Source organism: Hippocampus bargibanti, linkage group LG07, assembly GCF_051943395.1.
Source record: "Hippocampus bargibanti isolate YZ-2025 linkage group LG07, ASM5194339v1, whole genome shotgun sequence".
Lineage (NCBI taxonomy): Eukaryota > Metazoa > Chordata > Actinopteri > Syngnathiformes > Syngnathidae > Hippocampus > Hippocampus bargibanti.
In genome coordinates, this window is record NC_142740.1 from 21,141,685 (window position 1) to 21,167,082 (window position 25,398).

Here is a 25,398-nt window from a genome sequence, read left to right on the forward strand (position 1 = left end):
AGATCCAGGTAGGCATGCAAACAATGACAAAGCAGACTTTTATGAACACCTTGTTGTAACAGCTGCAATTTCACACAGATAATAAAAGCCACAGTGAATACACACCTTAACTGTTGCTCATCGGTGTCCCGAAGACAAATTGTGCCATTTGAACAGGAGGCGATAAGTTCAGCGATCACAAATCATCTTCACCAAGACAACCAGTAGACTTGGGATGTTTACAGCAGCTTCCACAGACGCCAACTTACAGTAATTGGGTGGAACTGCCTAATATTGGGTAATTTATATGTAAAATCATCAAACGCCAATGGACAGCTTTGGGATTCATTTTTATTAAATTATTATTACGATTAAATATTTTTATATTGTCATTTTGAGGTAACTCTTTGGTATTAATATACTGTACTGTGCAATTCCAACTCATACACGGTCGCTAAACTGACTTCAAGCTGTCATTTAGCAAGTTGGCACACGATCTTGCTCCAAAAGTGGAGTCACATTCAACTCAAAACGTCAATTACCGTATTTTTCGGTGTATAAGGCGCACCCAAAAGGCTTGATTTTCTTCAAAAGATGACCCTGCGCCTTATACGCCAGTGCGCCTTATATGTGAAGTAATCTTGAGCGACAACAGGACTCGCGAAACAGGAGTCACAGACTCCCCCTGTTGAAGTAGTGCGTAACCCCAGCCTCTACTGTAGCGGCTCATAATGTGGTGTGCTTTATATTTGGAAAACTTTTAGATCTTCATATATTGAATTTGGAAAACTTTTTTTCATTCATTGAAGGTGCGCCTTATAGTCCAGTGCACCTTATATGTAGTAAATGTTTTAAAAGACACCAATCATTGGGAGTGCACCTTATACTCAGGTGCACCTTATACACTGGAAAATACGGTAGTTATTGTATGCCCGATCGGCCATTGCTCGCTGCTGTTGATCATATTACATTGATTGTGTAATCAGTGAAAATTCAGTTTGCTCAGTAATCAACAAGTGACTGATAATAGTACACCACTTAACAAAAAAGTATATTAAAAAGTAATTTTAAAGACTAATATTTAGATAAATGCGTAGTTGAGGAAAAAAAAGAAAGTGCTCAGACCAAATATGTACAACGTGGATTCACACGTATCACGGAATCTCAGTGTCCGATCTGCATGGTATGTAATGTCAAGTTGAGCAACTCTTGTCTCACTCTGGTAAAAGTGAAGGAATATAATGTCATTCTTGCACACACGCACACGCACACGCACACATACACATACACATACAGATACACATACACGCACACGCACTTCTAAATGAATATCCAGAAAACTGTTCTTGGTATAGACATGTTTTATAATAAGTAAGATTCTGTCATCAAAGGACTGACAGGAAAGAAGAAAAGTTGGAGTTATTGCATGACCGCGCTCAGTGATACATTCAGAGTGGAGAAATAAAATAAATGCTTTGGTCTGTAATGATGCAAGAATATTGTGTTGAACAAACTCTTCACTCTTGATAGTGTAAGTTTGTGTAAGTAAAACAAACACAAAAAAAGAAAAACAAGTAAACATCTTGCCATGTTCCCACAAAAGCTATATCAAAAGAAAAAAAGAAATCACAACATGTCTTTTATTGAATAATACGTGAAATTTTTTGTTTGTGCGTTCAACTGAGACAACCGTGGTGGTATGTGTCAGTCACCTGCATTTAAGCCCTCTCAATCATTAAGCCCTTTCATCCGAAGAACAAGGCCCTGCAGAAACAAAATAGAAATGGAAGGAAGTCAACACTCATTAATACTCATCCACAAAGCAACATGCATATTGTTTGAATAAGATTCTGCCAATAAGATGATGTTTTCTCACAAAAAAAGAAAAAAAAGAATGAGCCTTGATATCCTTTGCTTGCTGAGTAAAGCGCGAAGGGGTGGGAGTGATTGGAGTCACAGCGCTTTGTGAATAACATGCAGATTAAAAGACGACCACTCAGAGTTATATTATGGATGGCATCTGCGCCAAATCAGAAACCAACAGCCAAGTTTGAGACATAAAAGTAGAATGAGGATGCTCGACTTCAGTCGGCGCCATCATCTGGTTCAATTTAATGCCTCGCTCATCACAGGTGGATTCTCACACTACCACAGACATGTGCCAATCCAATTCCCATTTGCTTCCAAATGTCCTCGGGAGAACTCAGCAGATACCATTTGAGTGTTGAGTATGACATAGAGGTCTGCTGCATGAGCGCGTCAGCAGGGCAATTTCTGGAAATGCACTTTCCTTCCTGGCAGCGTGGTAGTGAGTGGCAAATGATGATAAGAGCATCGCAACATCGGTTCACTCAAAGACAATTAAAACCATGTGCTAAAATCTATTACCAAGTGTGAAATGACATCTAAGAAAACATGCAATAAATAGGGAGGAGGGGTATGAGGGGTGTTACATTATCGCTAAATAAATGGTTTGGGATTGAAGATGATTATAATATAGAGTACAGTGGAACATCAAAATTGAAATCCCCATCAGTACATACCAGAAACACCGATCAAATATTTCAGGGTATCATGCAAGATCTCAGCAAAACCCAGAATGATTAATAAAGGTCACGTTTCAACTTTATTCAATAATTTTGTACTATTTCTAAATGAGCCCCGCCCTCTTCCTCACCAAAACATATTTCTTAAGTTTTCTTTGTTCTACAACAAAAATAAAATAAAAATGAAAGTGCTTTCTGAAATGTGTTTATTTTTTTAGATTTATTCATTTATTCTTCATTTATGTATTTTTAGATAATTGCTGAAAACATGCACATCCTGAGAAGTATGCCCTCAACTGTGGGAATATTGTGTTAAACTCCTTCAGTACGTCAGAGATCTTTGAGGCGTAGCTAAAGGGGGGACGCACGTGGGCATTCAGTCATGAATTGGTCCAACCCGATGAAATAAGAATATGGCACTTTTATTACATTACTGTATCATTTGTTAGCTATCTCTTGTCTGCAACCCAAAAATATTTCCTGGATGCTACAATTCCCACATCTTGCTGACATTCTCAAGTCTGATTCACTTTGCATTGTTTTAGCTACTGTATGCTGCAGGACAAATTATTGCCATTTTCCATCAAAACTAGCAAGAAATATGTGTCCAAATGTCTGTCAGGTTAACCATAGGCTGTGTTTAAAAGACATTTAAAGGACAACCGACGCCTCCGGACAAATTGTGTCTATAATTTGTAAAATCACTTCAAATGACTTCTACTGAGCATATTTTACACAGATTCCATGGCATATAGCTATATTTTACGTTTTAAGACTCGCACTGAATATTCAGGAAGTCATGTTTTCGAGTTGATGACGATGCCTGACGTGACGTCACGTCTGGAACGCCCCTGACCGAGAAAGCGACACACAATACATTTTGGGTACTTTATTTGGTCTGAAAACTTCGTGTTGATGGTGAAATTAGAAGGAAAACACATAAATTATGCAATCATGAATCATTGTGTGTTGCTATTTGATACTAGTTGACACAAATTCCCAGCAGACAAATCAGCCCGTTTCCAACGGAGCTTGGGCACCACCTTGTGCATTTTCTGGGACGCTACATTGGAGTCCTGATGGCTCAAATTGATATGAGAGGACTTCCTTAATCAATTGCAAACATTTATGCTTTCCTCTTCAGAACTATTTGAATCATATTCATAACTGGATGAGTAACAAGAAAGCATCTTCTCCAAAGCTGAAGCCATTGTTTTGATTCTAGAGCAAGGCAAGACGTCCTGACGCGACGTCACAAATTAGGGGGCGGGACCTTCTGAAACTCATTTGAAGTAGTTTTGGGACACAATAACTCATTTTTATTGGTGTTTTGCATTTGACTATAAATATCAGCCTGCGTGTTTTGGGTTTTAGATGCTATAAAACGTTTTTTCTGATGTCAGTTAGGAAACAAAAAAAATGGTGTCGGTTGTCCTTTAAGGTTTACTGAAATGTCTGTAATGTGGAGCCAATCACCCAAACTATACAGGGCAAAGAGGTCATGCATTGGACAAACTTTGCTGCTGCTTCGGATGTTTGTTAGCATGTGAGCTACCTGGCAGTTAGTGCCTCCTCTTGCGGCATGGACATTCTTGCCAGACTTGTTGGAATACATTCTAGCCAATGGTGGAATTGGATTGGATTGGATTGGATATGCCTTTATTAGTCTCACAGTGGAGAATTAAGACGTGTAGGTATATGTTAAACATAAAAAGGAGATTACATTTGAAGGCAGGGTAGGTTTTCACACTCAGTGTCTGAGAAGGGACACACTGTCTTGTTCCAACCTACCTGTGTTAAGTCTCCATGTTACCCTTGTGCCTGTGTGAGTTTTCTGCGGCTACTCTAGGTGTGGATGGTTGTTAGTTCAGAGTGACCTACACCTACTGCCCGAAGACAGCTGAGATAGGATTCAGCACACCCGTAAACCTAATGGCTGATTAACTTATTGAAAACTTCAATGTTTTACAAGACTGACTGGACTATTAACTGACTATTTGGACCTGGAAGATATTATTTTTAATTTACATTTTTTAATGTAAGAGATGACACATGTCCAGAAAGTGATTATGCCGGAAGGTTTGAGGGTCCACTGTATCAAATCGAAACAAAAAAACAAAAGGTGAGATGTGATGCAGACAGCAATGGTGCACAACACTGCGGAGAGAGAGCCCGACAGAGAGAGCGACAGAGAGATAGAGAGAGAGAGAGAGAGAGAGAGAGAGAGAGAGAGAGAGAGAGAGAGAGAGAGAGAGAGAGAGAGAGAGAGAGAGAGAGAGAGAGAGAGAGAGAACAAAGTGTGCACAGAACCTGAGAAGAGGATTATTCTGGGAAGACGTTTGTTGATGGGCCATCGGCTGGCCTTGCAAAGACTTTGATGTCTTTCTGCAGCAAAAAAAAAATACAAGACGAGGGCATCTTGAGTACTACAAATGGCCTGTGCATCTACAAATGGCTTTTGTGAATACAAAGTAGGACAGTGTTTTTTGAAGGCTTTTCTGAGTAGTAACTGGAAAAAAAGAAAGTTGAGATAACTGTCTATTGTGCACAAAGACATCTTCGTTTTGTATAATGGTGGTAAATGGCAGTAAATGGGTGCACGGGTAAATCAGAGAATCCAAAATAGAAACAATGACATTTTTCTTCAAGCCTTCATTTTGAAAAACGTGGTGACGACTTGAATAGATTAAGTGAATATAAAAGCAAAATGCTAAAACAGACGTTTTTTTCCCTAAACAGTGAAAATGTGTCCCTAATTATTACTTTTGAAGTGCAGTTCTTATACTAATGTTTGCCTTTTGGGTTTGGGTGCAGTAAGCGCTTCAGAGGTGCAAGTGCACAATTTGAGATTAATGCATGAAGGATAACATTGTAATAGTGCTTCTCTTGAAACAATGCTTACTTTTAATTTCTAAGAAACCTGGTTTCTAGATGTTGCCAGAAGCCAAATTGAAAACATAATGCAGATCAAGGAAAGGTTTGCGCCTGGACAATGTTTTATCTCAGTTATCAAGAAATTAAAAGTCTGGTGTTCTCTCACTGGCCATTGAAACTTATGTGAAAATGGCATCAGTAATGATGTGGAAGTGAATTTATTTTTCTTTCATATTGTGCACTTTATGTGGACCCCAGAGACCGAGTGTTCACTGACATTGAACAACTTTATCTAAAGCTGAGCGAACTGAAAAGAAAAACATTAGTTGGAACAGAATCATAAGTCTCTTGACTTATGATTCAGTTTCAACTAATGTTGTTTTTCTTCTTCGCAGGACAAGGTCAAAAGAAAGTGACGATTACTATTATTTGCATCTTTTTTTCATTATTTGTTTACTTTGCTTTCTTATATGGCACAGTGAACATGACATTGCGTCAGCAGAATTGCAAGAAGTGTAAAACGTTTTATTGAGATGGTTATGTGACCTATGTTTTGTTTTGATGTCTTGACCAGATAATGCTAGATGTGACTGTGTTCTCTCTTTTCTAACTGTTCTAAAAAAAAAAAAAAAAGTGAAATGTCGAATGATTTATTTTTAAAGCCACATTGTTTCTGTCAAATCTTCCGGTTCCTTTTTTCTGCTGTGTGATGCAGCAAAGGCCTCTTGGCATATGCACGCTAATTTTAATGGGCCCCATAAATTCTGCCCGCTAACAGATAATTATGCAAATGTGACATAATTGTGAAAAAAAAACGACTAAGTAATTCCATTGATCTGTACTGTGGCACCAGCTGCACACTACTTTGCTGTCGGGGAGAAATAAATGGCAGTAAAACATTCATTACATTAGACAATAAGACGGTACAGTGTGGCCTTCACATAATCACACCGCATAACTTTACAGAATGTCTCCACACATTTTCACAGCCCTCTACAATGTGACTTTTACAAAGCAATTCTAATTCACTATTTATCCTCAAAGTTAACCGTTATGGGGCAAAGTATTTTATCCTCTGGCATAGACAGCCTTAAAGGACAACCGACACCATTTTTTTGTTTCCTAACTGACATCAGAAAAACGTTTTATAGCATCAAAAATACCCATAACACGCAAGCTGATATTTTTAGTCAAATGCAAAACACCAATAAACATGACTTAAAGTGTCCCAAAACTGCCACAAAATGAGCTCGAAAACTGATTTTCAGAAAGTCCCGCCCCCTTGTTCGTGACATCACGCCAGGATACACTGTCACAAACTGCCCTGCTCGAGAATCTAAACAATGGCTTCAGAGAGTTTAGATTCGGAGAAGATGCTTTCTTGTTACTCATCCAGTTCTGAATATGATTCAAATAGTTCTGAAGAGGAAAGCATACATGTTTGCAATCGATTAAAGTATTCCTTTCGTATCAATTAGAGCCGTCTGGACTCAATGTAGAGTCCCAGAAAATGCAAGATCCGTTGCAAATGGGCTGATTTGTCTGCCTAGAATTTGTGTCAACTTAACACCTTCTTTATGCGTTTTACCGCAATTGGTAGTCTTGGTGTGACACACGACTCACTGTCGCATTATTTATGTAGTTTTCCTTGTAATTTCGCAATCAACGCGGTCGCGATCATTCGAAAAAAAGTGCCCACAATGCATTGGGTGTCGCTTTGTCGTTCAGGGGCGTTCTGTATGTGACGTCACGTCAGGCATCGTCATCAACTCGAAAACAAGACTTCCTGAATATTCAGTCTTAAAACATAAAATATAGCTACAGTAAAGTCTCGTTATATCGATAGTACCGCTTATTACGATACTATTTCTATGACCGCAAGGAGAAAATTACATGCGCACAGGGTCGGATATATCGATAGTCCCGGTTATATCGATATTTTTCGGACTCCCAAGAATATCGATATAACGAGACTTTACTGTATATGCGGTAGAATCTTTGTAAAATGCGCTCAGTAGAAGTCATTTGAAGTGATTTTACAAATTATGGACGCAACTTGTCCGGCGGTGTCGGTTGTCCTTTAAAAGAATAAACAAATTAGTGGGCAGAAATCAGAGGGTCTTATTAGAAAAGAAAGAAAAAACATTGGATGGCAAAACCATTCATCGTTCTGAAATAATTTTTGCGTACATTTCAACTTTGGGTTTGGATCCACAGATTGGGGATTGATGAAATACTAATACATGTACTTGCTATTGCCTTTTTGAAACTTACAGAAGCAGCAGCAAGTGCTTGATTCAGATCTTCAATGATGTCCGCCTCATCCTCAAGTCCCACAGAGAGCCGGATTAGAGTGTCACTAATGCCCAAAATGTTCCTTTCATTCTCAGGCACCGACGCATGAGTCATAATTGCCCTGCATTGGAAAAAAGATGGCGACAGTTTGGGGTGAGTCACTTGCTTCAATACATTTGTGTGTGTGTGTGTGTGTGTGTGTGTGTGTGTGTGTGTGTGTGTGTGTGTGTGTGTGTGTGTGTGTGTGTGTGTGTGTGTGTGTGTGTGTGTGTGTGTGTGTGTGTGTGTGTGTGTGTGTGTGTCAGCCAACAAAAGGGGGTTTGTCACTTTCTCCGGAGTCAATAACTATTCAGGACTAATAAAAAGTGTGTGAAACGATTATTTGATAATCATTAGGAATAAAAGTCAACTAAAGCAACGGGAAGAAAAATAACAAAATAAACAACGTGAATAGAAGTCAATTAGGTGTATGTGCTTTCAATTCAAGCGTTAAGTATGAAAAAATATCAGCTCACTAAAACATATTTTCTTAATCTTAAGCCTCCCTCTTGTGGCATAAAGCCTGACATTACAGCTTTTGCGTTTCAAACACTTGACACTTCCCCCACTTTTCTATTGCTTCATTGTCCCTCCGTTGACACACGTACAGTACAGTAATGTAGTAAGCACAGTAAGAACATGCAAAAAAGCCCTGACCAAAGATTGTGTTCACAATAGTAAATAATATGTAATACTTACGGATGTTCTGCTAAACTTTCATAACCACCAAGACTCTCGGCCACCACAAACAACTGAAGAAAAAAGAAGACAATGGATCACAGTAGTGCATGGCCATTGTATCAGCTCTGAGCCCCTTTAAAGGACAACCGACGTCACTTTTTTGTTTTTTAACTGACACCAGAAAAACGTTTTATAGCATCTAAAATACCCAAAACATGCAGTATGATATTTTAGTCAAATGCAAAACACCAATAAAAATGACTTAAAGTGTCCAAAATCTGCAAAAAATTGAGCCGCGAATTGGGCATTTTCAGAAAGTCCCGCCCCCTTACGTGACGTCACGCCAAGACGTCTTCCATTGCTTGTGAATCAAAACAATGGCTTCAGATTTGGAGAATATGCTTTCTTGTTACACATCCAGTTATGAATATGATTCAAATAGTCCTGATGAGCAAAGCATAAATGTTTGCAATCGATTAAAGAATTTATTTTTTCCATTTTGAGGCAAACGGTCGTGTGGGAATGTCTCACCCAAGAAGAGGCAGAAAAATGGCGACCAGCTCCGGTGAGGAATGAATCAGCTCGTTTCCACAGGCTGATACTATCTTAGCATGGAGTTTGCCTCCCTCTGCTGGCGGCTTTTGGGTGTAAGACATGGTTTAAAAAAAAAACAGTACAGCAAAATACATTGACGTGATGGAAAGACGCGACATGGAAAGACGTCTTTTTTACGTGAGGAGGCGGTCCTTTTCTGACGTCACGTATGGACTCGTCACCAACTCAAAAACAAGACTTCCTGAATGTTCAGCGCGAGTCTTAAAACGTAAAATATAGCTATATGTGGTTGAATCTTATTAAAATACGCCCAGTAGAAGTCATTGGAAGCCATTTTACAAATGATGGACACAACTTGTCCGGAGACGTCGGTTGTCCTTTAAAGACCCCAAATTAAATAATATCCGTGGTTTGAAGTGAACATGACACTACGAATATTGTACAACATAAAGGGCTGCAAATGAAGCAGTCATGGGTAACTAACAAGCTCATTCTATGTTCGCCTAGCGACGGTTTAAATGGCTCAAGGAAAATGCAGTGGGTAATTACTTTGAGACTAGCGAGGAATGTGTTGGCATGTTGGAGGTTTCCTTTAATGTAGAAGGCAATCATTCCAGAACATCCTGTGCATTGCCTTTTCACCACATCATACTGTGGGTGAGAGGGCAGACCTGTCACAACAGAGTGAAGAGAAACTGTCAATAAAGTACACATCAGTGTCATGAGCACATGCGGAGGAGTACTGTCATTTGCGAAAACAGGCATCTTGGCAACCCAAGCTATTAAGAACATAATTTGACAGTGTAGATACAAGATTAGTTTAACAAGCCTCTTAAATGTCATGCAGCATTTTACTCCTGTTTCCTAATAATAACTATGAGTCAATTAAGTGAAGATACGGAGGGTCAATACGTTTTTTATAAGAATTTAACTAATACATGTGTAATTCATAACATAATTCATGTGTTTCATAAATGCAGAGGCTCATTCCAGAAAATATTTACATTATGGGCATCGTGGAAATAGTGCTAGTTTGTAAAAATGTGTGAAGATGGGCATTAAAACAATGAGTGTTATGGATACAAGTTTGAATTATCTCCTCGTGATTATGTTTTATTTTATTTTTTATGTCAATTACTCTAACTTACTACCATAAAGTATATGCCTTTTAGGTTAATTAGGATAGGGTCTAAATCCCACAAATAAAGACAAGCTCTGCAGAATATTAAATATTGGATGGATGGATGTTCTTAATGCACCGAAGGGAATAGAGTACTGGTACATTTCCGGAACTTATATAGAGCAAAAACTCCCAAACACTCATTCATGCACACATTTGTACCCAAATGTTCGGCTACTTTTATACAAGGCGCTACATGGCCTATTGGGAGCAAACGATGAGAAGGTTTCTTCAACCGTCATCTGTACAAAAGTGAAGGTTTCGGACGTTTCGCCTCCTATCCAAGAGGCTTCGTCAGCGAACTAAAGTCTGACTGGTCGTATCGGGGCCCCATACTTACTTTTTGACTCAAACCACCCTTTACAACATAAACTAGGGGTTATCAGAACCCTCCAGCATAGGGCTAAACTAATACCAACTAGCACTGAAGGTAGAGAAAAGGAGTCAAAACATATCAGGAGAGCACTCACTAACTGTGGGTACCCTCAGTGGTCATTCAACAAATGTCAGAAAGAAAGAATAGCGAACGAAACCAATAATTCTCAAGATTCTAAAAGGAGAGGAGTAGCAGTACCGTACATTGCAGGAGTTTCTGAAAAATTACAAAGAGTCCTTTGGCAACATAAAATTCCTACTTATTTCAAACCGCTAAACACGTTAAGGCAAAAATTAGTGCATCCAAAAGATAGGCTACCAAATGAAAAACAAAGTAATGTAGTTTATCCCATACATTGTAAGAATGAAAATTGTAAAGAGCAGTACATTGGGGAGACTCAACAAATTCTCAAAAAAAGACTTTATCAACATCGCAGGGATAATACTAGTGGGCCTCAATCGGCAGTACATTTGCACCTAAAAGCTACTAACCACTCATTTGACGACAATGAGGTTAAAATCTTAGCGAAAGAACATAGATGGTTTGAAAGGGGGGTAAAAGAGGCGATTCTTATAAAATAACAAAATCCTTCATTAAACCGGTCTGGTGGTGTGAGGTTCAATTTGGATCGTTCATACAATAGCCTGCTCAGGCAAAACAGGTTAGGCAACTTTCGCAATGCTGATGAGGGTCGTTATGCTGATGAGGTGATACCGGGGGCAGTGGGGGTAATAGGCCAATCGTTAGTCAGGAATGTAGGAACAATCAGTGGCGCCACAGGGGGGGGGTCCCGCGCCCCCCCCAACCTGAGAGTAGGGACCTATCATAGCTGTGTCCGGCGCCACCAGGTCTGGACATTAGGGATATATAAATGGGGCCGATACGACCAGTCAGACTTTAGTTCGCTGACGAAGCCTCTTGGATAGGAGGCGAAACGTCCGAAACCTTCACTTTTGTACAGATGACGGCTGAAGAAACCTTCTCATCGATGGACCACTCCTGTACGACTGAGAGCTTACACAGACGTATTGGGAGCAAAGTACAGTTTAGTGTCTTGCCATAGGACACTCCATCAGTGGAAAGATGGAGCAAGGATACAAACCTAAAACCCTTTGATCACTGGACAACCAATTGAGCCAGAGTCGGCCTTATGACATCATGTACTATTCCGAGTCAGTTGCATGATTATCACACTCGACCTGGGTAGATGACACGCTCCACTCGAGAATCAGCCTCTAGAAACTTGGCTGCAGCCAGGCCGTTCTTAAAGTGACGCTCCATGCGCAGATGCAAAGTCTTCAGCCCGCGGTTGACAAGGTAGCAGTCAAAAGGGGAAGGCACACACCCCAGAGCTAAAATGAAGAAGTACACACGAAGGGAAACACTTTTACAAACCCATTTACGAAATAAAAAAATCATCATTCAAACATATTGATCCCGAGACTTTGATTCATTGGCCATAGAGATGTTTCCTGTTGTCTTCTGGCCATTCAGCCACATTCAAACCACTCTGGTCCATCAAATACTGTTTAACAGTAAAACATCAACTAATTTTGATTTTACAAGCACCATCTTGACATACTGTAACTTTTGGACCTTGACCGTTGTAGACGAGGACACCTTTTCAAAGGTTTTTCTACAAATGTTTAACAAAGTCCACTGTATTTCGTATTTTATTTTTATGTTGTAATTTGTATACAATACTTGAAAACAGAAGAACGAACTTTCATAATACCCACATAGAAATTAATTATGAATACTAACCAATCAGAAGCATATATTCATTTTGCATTATAATTCTACAGAATTACAAAAAAATGTTAATCAAGCCGAGGACAAAAATAATAGTACTTTCAACTTAATATTTTAGTGCACAACCTTTTGAGGAAATCAAACAATTTGATTGAGATTTCCCCAGCACAGAACAGGAATCCCCTCCATGTGTTATTGTTGCAACATTCTTATTTTCTTGCTATGCTATCAATGAATGCAGAGCTGATGTGGCGAGCAAAAAATTGTCTAGTTTCGTCTCATTGTCCATTAGACATTCTACCAAAAGCTTTGCAGCTTGTCAAAAAGCAGTTTGGCCAATTCCAATCTCGATTTTTACATTTTATTTTCAACCCGGATGTCTTCCTTCCCCATCTCATTTAGCTCAAATGACAACAAATGCTGCATTCTAACACTGATATAACTTGACCTTGGAGTTCACCTTTAATTTCTTTGGAAGTTCCTCAAGGATCTTTGGTTACCGTTTATATTGTCCCTCTCTTCAATTTTCTTTCTGTGGCCACTTCACGGTCGTTGGCTGCAGTCTTGTTGATCTTAAATTTCTGAATAGTATATGTAACTCTAGTCATGAGAAGCTGTTTGGAGATGGACATGAAGCCTTTGCCTTGAACATGCTTGTTTTCAATTTCCTTTTCCGAATCTCTTGAGGCATATGCATCCATCGCTTTCGCTGGTGCATGTTTAGTGTTGTACACGTCATCAAATAGCACAGTGACAACTTGTTCCCCTTTAAATAGGCCAACAGACTGATTACAACTTTCAAGACACCTTTACCATTACTTAATAACCATTACTTAATAATTAAGTAATGACCATTACTTAATTACACCATTACTTAAAAGAGACACACTGTTTGGACAAATTGTTTATTTCTGATGGGTACAATCATTTTTTTCGACACATTTTTGGGTGAGTTTCTTTTTTATAATTCTACTGAACCAATATTTAAAAGCCATGTCCAATTGTCATTAGTTAATTTTCGTTCCATTTTATACATTATTATGTTTGCAGGTTCAAGTTATTCCTGGCACCACTGCAGGTTTTTCATTCATTAGCAGCGGAGTGTCAATAATTTTGTTAAAATGTGTCCTCTGTATTTATCCCCTCATAGTAGAGCATTTCAGCGTCTCACAGTTTTTGAGCACATGGCTACCATGGTTACATGATCTTTTCACTCACCATTTTGTAGAAACTTTAGTCGTTCATACAGGTCCTCCCGGTTGACAGACATAAGACCCATAACCACGTCACTGTGACCTGCCGATTATACAAAAGACAAAATGGACCTCAACCCAAAGGACATCTACATGTGTCAGCAAATATTTGATGTTATGTTTGTAGGGTGAATGACATTTATGCTATGACTAAGTATGGCGGGCACTGTACAAGATGCTCCTTCCCAACCAGATCATGAGATTGTGATATGAGCCTAATGCTGCTTCACCATGCCAGACACATGATTACCTGAAGCCGAGTGTATGTGTATGTGTGTGATTCTGTAGATAGGCCCAGAATGAAAACGGGCGCTTTTTATGAATAAAATAAACAAAATAGAAGTCGGTAAACCAGACATACCATTCATATATTTAGTGGCTGACTGCATGCAAATATCTGCCCCTAAAGCCAAAGGACGCTGAGGGAAGACAAAGTAAATATGAACAAATCATCGAGATATTTTTGCACATTGACTTTAAACCTGAATTTGGTCAATTGCACTTGTCATTGTCACACCTGGAAGTAGGCAGACATGAAGGTGTTATCTACAACAACCACAATGTCTTTGTTGTGATCGTGCACCAAGTCGGAACAAGCCCGAATGTCGACAACTTTCAGAGTGGGGTTGGTTGGCGTCTCAATCCACACCATCTGCACAAGCAGCAACAAAAACATAACAAGCAGTAAGAAATATGCTGAAAAAAACAACATGCCTTCTGATAGTGTAGCTAAAGATTAATCGATGACAGAGAAAATAAACAAACAGATATGTAACACATTTGTACACCCCCTTCCCTCCCATCCAGAAAAAGGCTCAATTAAATATCTGTGTAAACATAATGTGAAATGTTTGTTGGAAGGTGAGCAAAACAAACATGTTGCACTTACTTTAGTGTTGGGTTTGAGAGACGCCTTCAGTAGCTCTGGTTTGGAACAATCCACTAATGTGATCTGCAGTCCAAGTCCAGCAGCCACTTTTTGGAAGTAGCGGTTTGTACCTTTTAAATTTTCAAAGTTTAGAAGATAACCACCTTGGGAAATGTAATCCACTCTTGAGTGTGTATTGAGTGAGCACTCACCTCCATAAACATCATCCATGCTGACGATTCCATCCCCTGCCTTCAGCATGTGAGTGATGGTCAGGGTGGCAGCAAGCCCAGAAGCCACGGCAAGGCCTACACAAAAAAATAAAAATAAATCAATCAATCAATGAAGTCATAAATATCTATACAAATGAAGTGGCACCTCATGGTATAGTTGACAATTCTATTGCTATAGTACATGTTTGTGTTAAATCAGACTTTTGGAATACAGTGATACCTCCGCTTACGAATGCTTTAGCTCACAAACTTTTCGCCTCATGAGCATTAAATTTGCGAGAATATAATCTTGGCATACAAACTAGTTTTTGGCAGACGAACCAAACCACACAGCGCCATGGTGGCTGGCGGACTACTTTTCAGCAGATAAACACCAAACCACACGGTCGAACAGCTCCACAGTGGCTGGCGGTCTAGTTTTCGTCACCACCTTTCTTGCAGATGTGGGTTCTTATCGAGTGGAGTACTTTTGCTATTATGGGACCGAAAAAGACCCCACCACAGGCTGTTAAGCCTAAGAAGACATCAAGGAAAATTACGATCGAGCAGGAGATAATCGAAAAACACGAACGAGGTGTGAGTTTGTGTGACTTAACGTCCCAGTACTACTACGCTAAGTCGACCATTGCTACGTGTTGCTAAGGGTGTTTCTGTGGCCGTTGTCTAAGCAACGGTCTCAGGCTATAGAAGAGGTTGAAAAACTTATGTTGATTTGGATAAACGAAAAGCAGCTAGCAGGGGACAGTGTGAGTGAGGGTATTAAAGAAAAAGAAAGCCCGGCAACTTCACTTGGATATCATCAGGAGGCAACTACATCAATGACCATCACAAAGGTAAATAAAACGACTTTATTATACAATACAGTTTATTTCTTTAATTACAATACAATAGCACATTTATTATACATAAAATAAGGTATATTTTGTGTAATCGTTGTACTAAATTCATCCTGTCTACTTGATAACTAATGTTAAGCAGATTCCTTACTTACAGACAGTGTATTGTAGGTGTTCAAATACCTGACATGTTTCGGCGACTACTTCCGCCTTCGTCAGAGTGTCTGACGAAGGCGGACCTGGGAACACCTGGGAACATATTGTTCTCATTTTTAATGGCTCCTTATGGGAAATAAATGTTTGTCAGACAAACTTTTCGCCTTACACACACTTTTTGGGAACCAATTAAGTTAGTAAACTGAGGTATAACTGTATATTTCTCTAAAGGCAGACAAAAACACCAACGTTGAACCAGCCGTCTTCAGCCAGAGGGCAAAACACACCCTGAACTGGTTGTCAGCCAATCGCAGGGCACACAAAGACAAACAACCATCTGTGCTCACACTCACAACTGGGGTTTAGATTTATTAGAGTGTTCAATCAGCCTATCATGGATGCTTTTTGAACGTGGGGGGAAAACAGACTTAACAGAGAAAACGCACATAGGCATTCAAACCCCACACAGGAAGGACAAAGGAAGCCACAATCTCTGCACCGTGAGGTCAACACACTAACCAGTCGTCCATCATAGCATCCCAACTTCATTCAAATTTGGTTTCTCGATAGGTTTCCTAAAATATTCTGTTAAAATGTTTTGTTTACCATTTATATTTATACTAGGCCAACCGATTTCTTCTAAATCAAAACGGTATTAGTAAAATTCAAAACTTTGTACATTTATTGACAGAGGTTTTTGTTATTTAAAGTTCTCAAATTCACGGATTTTACATCACATTTGACAGGTTCGGTTAATTGAAGACTAACTTGACAGGTAAATATGAGTATAAATGGTTGTTTTTCAGTATACTCTGTGTCCTGTCCCACCTCTCGCCGAACACACCACTTTGGGTCTTTGCACAACAGGAGTGATGACAACTGCTATATAAAATGGACAGATGGATAGCTCAAGTATGAAAAAGCATATTGAGATGGACTATGGTCATCTTTGGATGTTCCACTTCAGTCTACATGTGTGCACATTGTTGCACTTACAGTGCTTCGCCCCATCCAGCGCTGCCACAGCCTTCTCAAGACAGTTTCTTGTAGGGTTTCCACTGCGGCTGTATTCATAGCCCTGTATAATAATAAGAAGAACAAGAAGAAGATTTTTTTGAATGGCCATGTATTATAACAACTCCAAACAATGCATGCCGAATGACAAAGTTGAATAAAGCAGATGTTCCTGTTTGTTGAAGCACCCTCAAAGCAATGTATCCCTTCACTTTCACTTTTAATACAATTGAACCCGCATCACTTCCTGTATTAGTTTTCCAAATAACAGTCACAAAGCTTATTCTTCTTCAATGGTGAAAGACGTGCCTTGGAGAAACAAAGTTGGGCCGCTCTTCTAAATAAAAAACAGACACAACATTCTTTGTTTGAATGCATTTTCATTGTTTGTCAGTAAATGGCACCATGTGTGGAGTGTTATTTTTACTTTTTTATTTTTTTAAAACATTATACATGTACTAGTAATACTTTTTATTTATTTATGTATTTATTTTATTGGGGAGAACAGTGAAAAAACTCAGGTATGTCCTGCATAAACGTCCACGTGTTAACGTGTTACAACATAAGCAACAAAGTGCAACAATATACTGCCCATAAACTGTAGCATTCAGTGCAGACATATAAAAACGAACAAACTAAAACAAAGTTAGGACTTGTTGCTATGAAATGAGATAAGTAGGAGACTGTTTTTTTCTTTCCTCTCACTCATTGTCTCTAATTTTTCCTCGCTTGGATCACCACACAAGACAGCATTGCTCAGCTGATGTCATGCAACAAATCTTTGAAGCGAGCCATGGGATACTTTGACGTCTTTGATGCTCATAGTTAGCGCTAAGAAACTTGCCTCCTCTCTTATTAGAGGCACAGTTTAAAATTTTTAGCATGATCATGCATGACAAACAATTTCATTTACACGACTGTCTGTTAAGGTGCATGAAATTCACTCAGAGCATGAAAATTGCCAGAAAAGACAGGGCAAGAATCACTTTGTTTTTCAAAGTCTTGCTATCTGTCACGATTTGGTTGGTGACCAACGGGTGGTGCTGTTGGCCCCGCCGGCACCTGCACAGGTGTTGGTCGTTCCAATCCGTGGCAGACTGTCACGTTCTTGTTGGCGACCAACGGATAGCACTGACGGCCCCGCCCTCAGTTGCACAGGTGTTGGTCGTCCTCATCCGTGGCAGTTAAAAGGACTCCCAGCACGACCATTCGGGGTCGGGTCATTGCATTTTACTGCAGTATATTGTATTGCACAGAATGTGTTTGCTTCACCCTGTCAGGTTTGTTTCATCTAGGCAGATTTTTACTCAAGGTTTTCTTTGATACTTTGTACTTTTCTGTTCGGATTACTTTGATGTTTTAGATTTTGTTCCTGGTGACTTTATTTTAATACAATTTGTCAAATACAACCTGTTGCTCCTTCCTGCCTGCTTATTTGGGATCCACAACAATCGCCACCTCGCAAACCCTGACACTATCAAGTCCCCCCTAAATGTCATGGGGATTACTTATTTTGGGGAAAGTTGTATTTAAATACAGTAAAGTCTCGTTATATCTATATTCTCGGGAGTAGGAAAAAAATGTAAATTTTCTCCTTGCGTTCATAGAAATAGTATTGTAATAAGCAGTACTATCGATATAACCGATATCGATATAACGAGACTTTACTGTATTCACAAGTGTCAATCGAACTTATCTTAGCCAAATTCATCAACATGGTTTATTCATCACCACTCAGTAAGACTGAAAAGCCTTCTGTTTTATGCAACATGTTATGATCATGTCTGAACTTTTAATTGGCCCACACCTAAAGCGGGTGTTTAGTTTATTTGACATATTAATGTGCATTTCGTGGCTAACTGACACAACACAATAAATTCCAGGAGTTATTTTTGTGGACCTTCAAGGTTCCAATGATTCCTGTTTGAAAACAGGACTACAGCTCATTCTGACGTCTGTACAAATTAGTCTTATCTCAATGTGGGGTACCCGTGTGCATATTACAACTGTGAAGTCACGTCATACGAGTTACTGTTTGCCTTGGAGGAAACATGTTAAAATTCTTGTGAACAGCACCATGTGTGCATAAGTAAAACAGATGGGCCAATTTAGTTTACGAAACATAAATACATTTAAATATACTCAACAGTCCACAGATGTCCTGTGTACTTCCATCACCGTTTGGCTCGGGGCCGCCACAAAAATGGACAAAATCCGAATTCAACGGACAGTTAGGACGGCGGAAAAAAATCATTGGTACTGCCCTACCCACTCTCGAGGACTTGCACATTGCAAGAATCCAAACAAGTGCGTGGAAAATCCTACTGGACCCTACGCACCCTGCCACCCCACCACCTTTTCCAGCTACTCCCCTCATGCAGGCGCTACCGATCCATGCGCACCAAATCCAGCAGACATTTAAACAGCTTCTTCTCCCAAGCCATTAACCCTTTAAACAGTAACCCAAATAGAACTGTGTAGTGCCTCTTTGGATTTTTTTTATGATGATACTAGCGCAGTGTGTTCTACCGGAGACTAATTCCTTGTGTGTTCTACATACTTGGCAATAAAGATGATTCTGATGTCAGCCTTCATCCCACAAGCCGTATAATGGGCTTTCTGACTTTGTCTATCGGACGTGTGCCGAAAACAGGGGCACGGTTGTGGGGTCATGCATACCCGAATCACCAAAACAATGTCAAAGGTCAGTAAACCAGCAGAAGTGGATTCGAAAATGGATTAACTTGTTGTATGCACTGGTTTATTTTCATTTACTTATTTTGCTGTCCTCTTCCTTTCATAACTGCTGCTGTGAAATGTAAATTTTCTCCACTGTTTCTTCAAAGAGACATTGACATGTTGGAAGAATTATGTGATGCAATAGCTGAAGTAAAAGTCTCCTCTTTCTTCTGTATCTATTCTTTATTTTTGGTCTGACTTTACAGTTTAAAAAAAATCAAGCAAGACGAAAGCAGCGCGGGCGTCACATTCTTCGGAACTGTCTGAAATATGAATTTTATATTAGACAGATGGAAAAAAACGCGAGAAAGACTCAAGAAGACTCATTAATCTGATGCAATCTACCCCAAACCCCACACAAGCAACGCTGGCCTGATTAGAAAAGAGGAAATTCAAATTTCTACTTTCACTTTTTTAATTAAAACGAGTCATTCACACAGAATGAATGTGGCTGTACTTACGTGGTGTTGGCCAGGTTGGCTCTGTTTAAACGTGGTTGAGAGCGATATCAGTGGAACCACGGCCCGAGAGTTCCATTGCTCTGGTTCTTGACCGACGTGGATGGCATCGGTTGCGAACGACTTGAAAGCCATGCCGAACCCGGGAGACCCGTCGCTACCGGCACCCTCGATGTGCCTCTCCATGGCGATGTGGTTCACTTGACTTGACCAGAAAGCCCTGGACTGGAAATGACAGCACAATTGCACCGCTAAAGAGGGGGAAGATCCCTGGTATGAACACCGGCTCTGCCTCGCCTCGATTGGTCGACCACAGGGGCGTCTTTACCACGTGATACGTCAAACTGGCGCGTAACATTTCCTGTTGTTTGAAAATATACTGTAATTTATAATGTAATGGGGCTAAATGGCAGCTATTCACCCCGCAACATCAGTATAAAATGCCTTTTCATTTATTTTGTAAAAAGACAATAAACAATCCAAATTCTTTGAACGCCTTCAAAAAAAAAGTTGAAACAAGGTGTGTAATGCATTCAATGTGGTTGAAGCAGAGCTTTTTGTTCGAACAATTTATTCGAAAATGGAGCTGCACTATGTTCCCTCAGAGACTTGAGACAGGCTCCACCACCCACGACTTCGGTGACCGAAAAGAATTTCGAAAATATTTAGATAAATTAAAATCATAATTGCTAATTTTGTGTAATTATTTATTTATGTATTTATATTTTGTTTTAAATCGTGAATGCAGTTTTCTATTTTAATTGTTATAATTGTCACCGTTAGTATCCTGTGGTGTGAACTCTCGCGATAACTGAAGGCGGAAGACACCAAACGAAGTCAACAAGAGACGCTCATGTTGTGCTGACCGAAGCGATGGGAGGATAACAATAGTCTCGCAGTTGTTTTACACACTAACCAATGAAAGGAGACTCTGTGGTGATTTGTTTTGGTCAAGAAGCCCCCAATTGTCTTTCGGGTTTTTTCTTCACACTGGTTGCTTGAAGACTTCCAGCTGGCGAATTGCATCAGTTGGCCTGGAGGGTCCTCGTCACCCCCTGCTTCCCTCGCGTCAGCGTATTGAAAACATGACCGGAGAGAAGATCCGATCGCTGCGGAAGGATCACAGACCTAGCCAAGACGATGGCTTGCTGCAGCATGACGAAGAGGCAGCTATCGGGACGTTTACTACCTCCAAGACGAATAACAAGAGCAGGGCGAGTCGAATCTTCAACCACAAGTTGGTCAAGTCAACCTCCACTCAGCAGCAGCAACAGCAGAAGCAGAACCAGTACGTAAATGCCAACAGCACGCTGTCATTCGCCGATGTCGTTGACGACCACAACAAAAACCCAACTGTCCGAAGTGGACAAGACTTTCCTGTCCACGAATGCGTGTTCAAAGGAGATGTGCGGCGCCTGTCATCGCTTATACGAACTCAAAACATATCTCAGAAAGACATCCATGGTGAGTATAGCTGCGCGACACAACCAGAATGAAGGGAACGTCCCAAGACACATTTTGCTAAACTGTTTAAGTCTCGGCAAGCTTACTTTTTAGCCAACGCTATACTATAAAGCAAACAATTGTTTACAATGGAACACAATGTAATTTACAATGTCACACACATTGGAAAAAGCGAAGAGAGTTCACAAGCACCATATGCTAGATTAGCAACATGGCTTAAAACTAGCTAAGAATCATCATGCCTCATTTTCGTCGTGTCTAATATGTTGAAGAATGTATACTGTATAGTTGACAATGTTACTTAAGGAAGGCTGTGCTTTGTTATTTTTTTGTAATGCGGTTAGTTGTCATGCACATTTAAAAACTAAAATAAATGCACCCATCCATCCATAAATAAAATGTACCGTGCCCTGTTATACTTACCTAATGTGACCAGATCACCTGAGTCGAGACGTCACATGTGCGTGATATATGCACAATTAATGTTGGTAATGCCTACGGAAATACTTCTAACAATTATCCTGAAAGGATTAGGCCGCATTGTTCAGCAGCAACGATGACCATTTTGTGTTTGGGAGCCTTTTATTGAGCGAGTTGCTTGTTCTGTAGCCATGAAGGGCCCAAGCCCGGATTAATACAGAGGGTTGTGTCAGGCTTGGCCAAGACAAACATGCTGATCAAACTTCTGAAGATGGAGGGCACTGAATTGCTCTGGCGACACCTTGAAAGGAAAAGCCCAAAGGAAAAGAAGAAGTTCAGCAGCAACACGCCCAAATAGGCCTTGAGAGATATGGTTCTTCAGATGATGATGAGTTTCCACAATAGCATGTTTTTGGCCTGACTGAAATAAAAGTCTAGCCGACTGCTAGCTAGCTTGTCTTCCCTCTTTTAACTAAAATTACAAATTTAAATAAATCAGTAAATGTGTAGTTGTTGTGTATGTAGGCTTTTCATACCTATCCTTGTCTTTTGAAACATGTGTCCGTGATTGTCAAAACACGCCAAGAATAAGTTGCTACTACTGATATCTCTTAAAAATGCACCGGCAAAAAGTCTACTCGTAACATCACTTTCACAATTAATGGTTACATGGATGTCCCATTTCGATTAAAACATTTGCTGGAGTAGTGCAATTACTCATTCAGTGTATTTTTTCCTTATTGAGGTGCTTGTGTTCAGCAAGGCTATTTTCTACCAATCAAGCCACAAATATTAATTTGACAAGTATTATACACATGTGAAATATTCACTTTTGAAATGATGAGTTCACCTTACGGATGAGGATAAGGGGCACAGAAAATGGATTACATGAATGTTTTTGAATCACCCCTCGCCACCCCCCCCCCCCCCCCAAAAAAATGGAAATGCAAATGTAATTTGGTTGTGTGTATTCAGTTTGTGATCACCTCACAAAGTTGTGGAGGTTGCACCTCACAGCACCAATTTAGCAGGGCAAAGTCTGCTCAGATAAAAACAGGATTTCCGACCAAACACACCCTTCTTGTTCTTGTCTGTACTGGAATGTGGCCTGTCCTCATATCACAGTACAGCCGTGAGGATCTTTTTGGATTGGAGCTTAGCAGCTTTTGTTTTGTTCAATTGTCAAGCATCCATGTGAGTCAGATTCCATAGCAGTGAAGTTGAAACCTCTGAGGCCTGTCATATTATACTTCCTTTACTTTTATGAAACACTAATTGTTCTCAGAGCAACGAGTATGATTTGAGGTAGATGATAAATTTTTATCATTCAGGGTTGGCCTCTGCCATTTTGTGTTTGCCTTTTACTGAGCATCTTCATCTTTATTAAGTTCATAGAGTTGCTTGTTCTGTAGCCACAAGAGGACTTAAGCCAGTGACTTCTTGTGCCGGTCCCAAGCCCAGATAAATACATGGGGTTTTCAGGAAGGGCATCCGACGTAAAAGCTTGGCCAAAACAAATGTGTGAATCAAACCGCTGAAGATGGAGGACACTGATTCGCTGTGGCAAACCATTGAAGGGAAAAGCCGAAAGGAAAAGGAAGTTGGCCTCTGCCTAAATTCCCCCTTGAATTTGTCTGCCCAGAGAGAGATTTGGATGCTTCTGGCTTTGTGGGAGCTATTTGGGGATGGTGTTTTTTTCAGCAAGACTCACAGTTCACATAAAAAAAAAATTGATGTGAAGAACTTTTCAAGGAATGCGATAGTTTTGCCTTTCAATACAATAAAATTGGCAATCCCAAACAAGTTCAATTGAAGGCCAGTACTACGCACACACACATACAGATTTTTTAAAAAGCCCCTTTGGTGATTTTATTTGGAGAAAGAAATATGAAGCTACAGCTGTTTTGTCCAAGTACCACCATGTTTACACAATGATTCGCCTTTTGAAGTTTGTTCCCATTCTGTTGATAAATTCCACTTAAAGCCACGTTGCGAGATCTGTTTCCAAAAGCACTTTTGCTCTTTTATCAGCATATTGTTTCATATTGGAGTTCTTCATTTTGTATTGTCACCCACAATGGGTTTCTGCCAAGGAGAACACACTTAGTCTGGAATGCATTTTCCTGCTAACCTTTAAAGAGAAGCTTGGTGGGCGCTGATCGCTTTTCCCTGGGGTGATGTGCCAATTTTCCAAGAATGCATTGCTTGGATGAACCCTTTGCTCTTCCTTTGCATGTTAGTTACTAATCTCATTTAACAATTAATTTCCTTGTGACATGCACTGTGCAGCACCTTCACGGCTGTACATCTTTTGAATATAGGAATTCAGTACACGTTAATTACGACAGTGCCATTACTCACTCCCCCTTATTCTCGTCTGTTTTTACTCACTACAGTCAATTTTGTCTTCTGCCTTCTCCAGGAAACACACCGTTGCATCTGGCTGTCATGTTGGGGCACAAAGGTGAGCCAGTTATATTAACATGCAGGTCAAGCATTCTGATTGTCTCGTGAGATGTTCATTCATTTGACAATTCTAGGAATTAAATTAATTTTGTTCTCAAATGAAAGAAATATACATGAGTTGTACAGTGGAACCTAAAGGACAACCGACGCCTCCGGATAAGTTCTGTCCATAATTTGTAAAATCACTTCAAATGACTTCTACTGAGCGTATTTTACAAAGATTCCACCGCATATAGCTATATTTTACGTTTTAGGACTCACGCTGAATATTCAGGAAGTCTTGTTTTCGAGTTGATGACGATCCCCACGTGATGTCATGTTTGGACCGCCCTTGACCGAGAAAGCGACACAGTGCATTTTGCGGTACTTTGTTTGGTCTGAAAACTTCGTGTTGATCCATGTTGATGGCGAAATTAGAAGGAAAACACATAAATAATGCGATGTTGAATCGTTGTGTGTTGCACCAAGACAACTATTTGATATTCGCTGACACAAATTCCCAATATGGGAGGACTCCTTTAATCGATTGCAAACATTTATGCCTTCCTCTTCAGAACTATTTGAATCATATTCATAACTGGATGAGTAACAAGAAAGCATCTTCTCCGAATGTGAAGCCATTATTTTGATTCTCGAACCAGGCAAACGGGGGGCAGGACTTTCTGCAAATCCCCAATTCGCAGCTCAATTGGTTGCAGTTTTAGCACACTTTCAGTCATTTTTATTGGTGTTTTGCATTTGTGTCAGGGTTGAAACCAAAACATTATCACCAATTGTGAAAGAAGACACAAAGACGTGAGATATAGACTTGCAAGGAGAGTGTTCAGAGATTGTTCAGTAACATTCATCCGACCCACTTTGAAAACAATCTCTGGTCTTCTTGCTTTTATTGAAAGTTTGGGAGTGCCTGGTTACAAAGGTCTCAACCGTCTAAAGCAAGGGTGGGCACTCCTGGTCCTGGAGGGCCACCCTCCTGCATGTTTTCCAAGTCTCTTTGTTGCAACACACCTGATTCAAATGAGCAGGTTCAATGTAAGGCTTCCGCAGAGCTTGGTGATTATCTGATTATTTGAATCAGGTGTATTGTAACAGGGAGACTTGGAAAACATGCAGGAGGGTGGCCCTCCAGGACCAGGAGTGCCCACCCCTGGTCTAAAGGGAGGGGGAGCACACCGGTTGAGACTGGCGCAAAACACAAGCATATTTTGAGAAAA

At 40.0% G+C, this 25,398-nt stretch overlaps 2 protein-coding genes across 2 annotated transcripts in view; one reads left to right on the plus strand and one right to left on the minus strand.

The window, feature by feature from the left end:
* Window positions 1-1,322: 1,322 nt before the first annotated feature.
* cth (cystathionase (cystathionine gamma-lyase)) lies at window positions 1,323-20,101 on the minus strand. Its single transcript, XM_089001218.1, has 12 exons — window positions 19,838-20,101; window positions 16,620-16,701; window positions 14,611-14,706; window positions 14,420-14,529; window positions 14,048-14,182; window positions 13,892-13,949; window positions 13,496-13,573; window positions 11,725-11,877; window positions 9,519-9,640; window positions 8,433-8,485; window positions 7,674-7,815; window positions 1,323-1,743 (listed from the first exon to the last, which is right to left on the minus strand). Exons 1-12 carry the CDS (start codon window positions 20,018-20,020, stop codon window positions 1,708-1,710), a joined length of 1,248 nt encoding a protein of 415 aa, XP_088857344.1. The 5' UTR covers window positions 20,021-20,101; the 3' UTR covers window positions 1,323-1,707.
* A 567-nt stretch (window positions 20,102-20,668) lies between these two features.
* Window positions 20,669-25,398, plus strand: part of LOC148895777 (ankyrin repeat domain-containing protein 13C-like) — a 30,002-nt gene continuing 25,272 nt past the window's right edge. Inside the window, exons 1-2 of the mRNA XM_089001209.1 lie at window positions 20,669-21,298; window positions 24,141-24,182. Of these exons, the coding sequence (XP_088857335.1) occupies window positions 20,920-21,298; window positions 24,141-24,182 (421 nt within the window). The 5' untranslated portion in view covers window positions 20,669-20,919. The remainder of the gene's footprint in view (window positions 21,299-24,140; window positions 24,183-25,398) is intronic.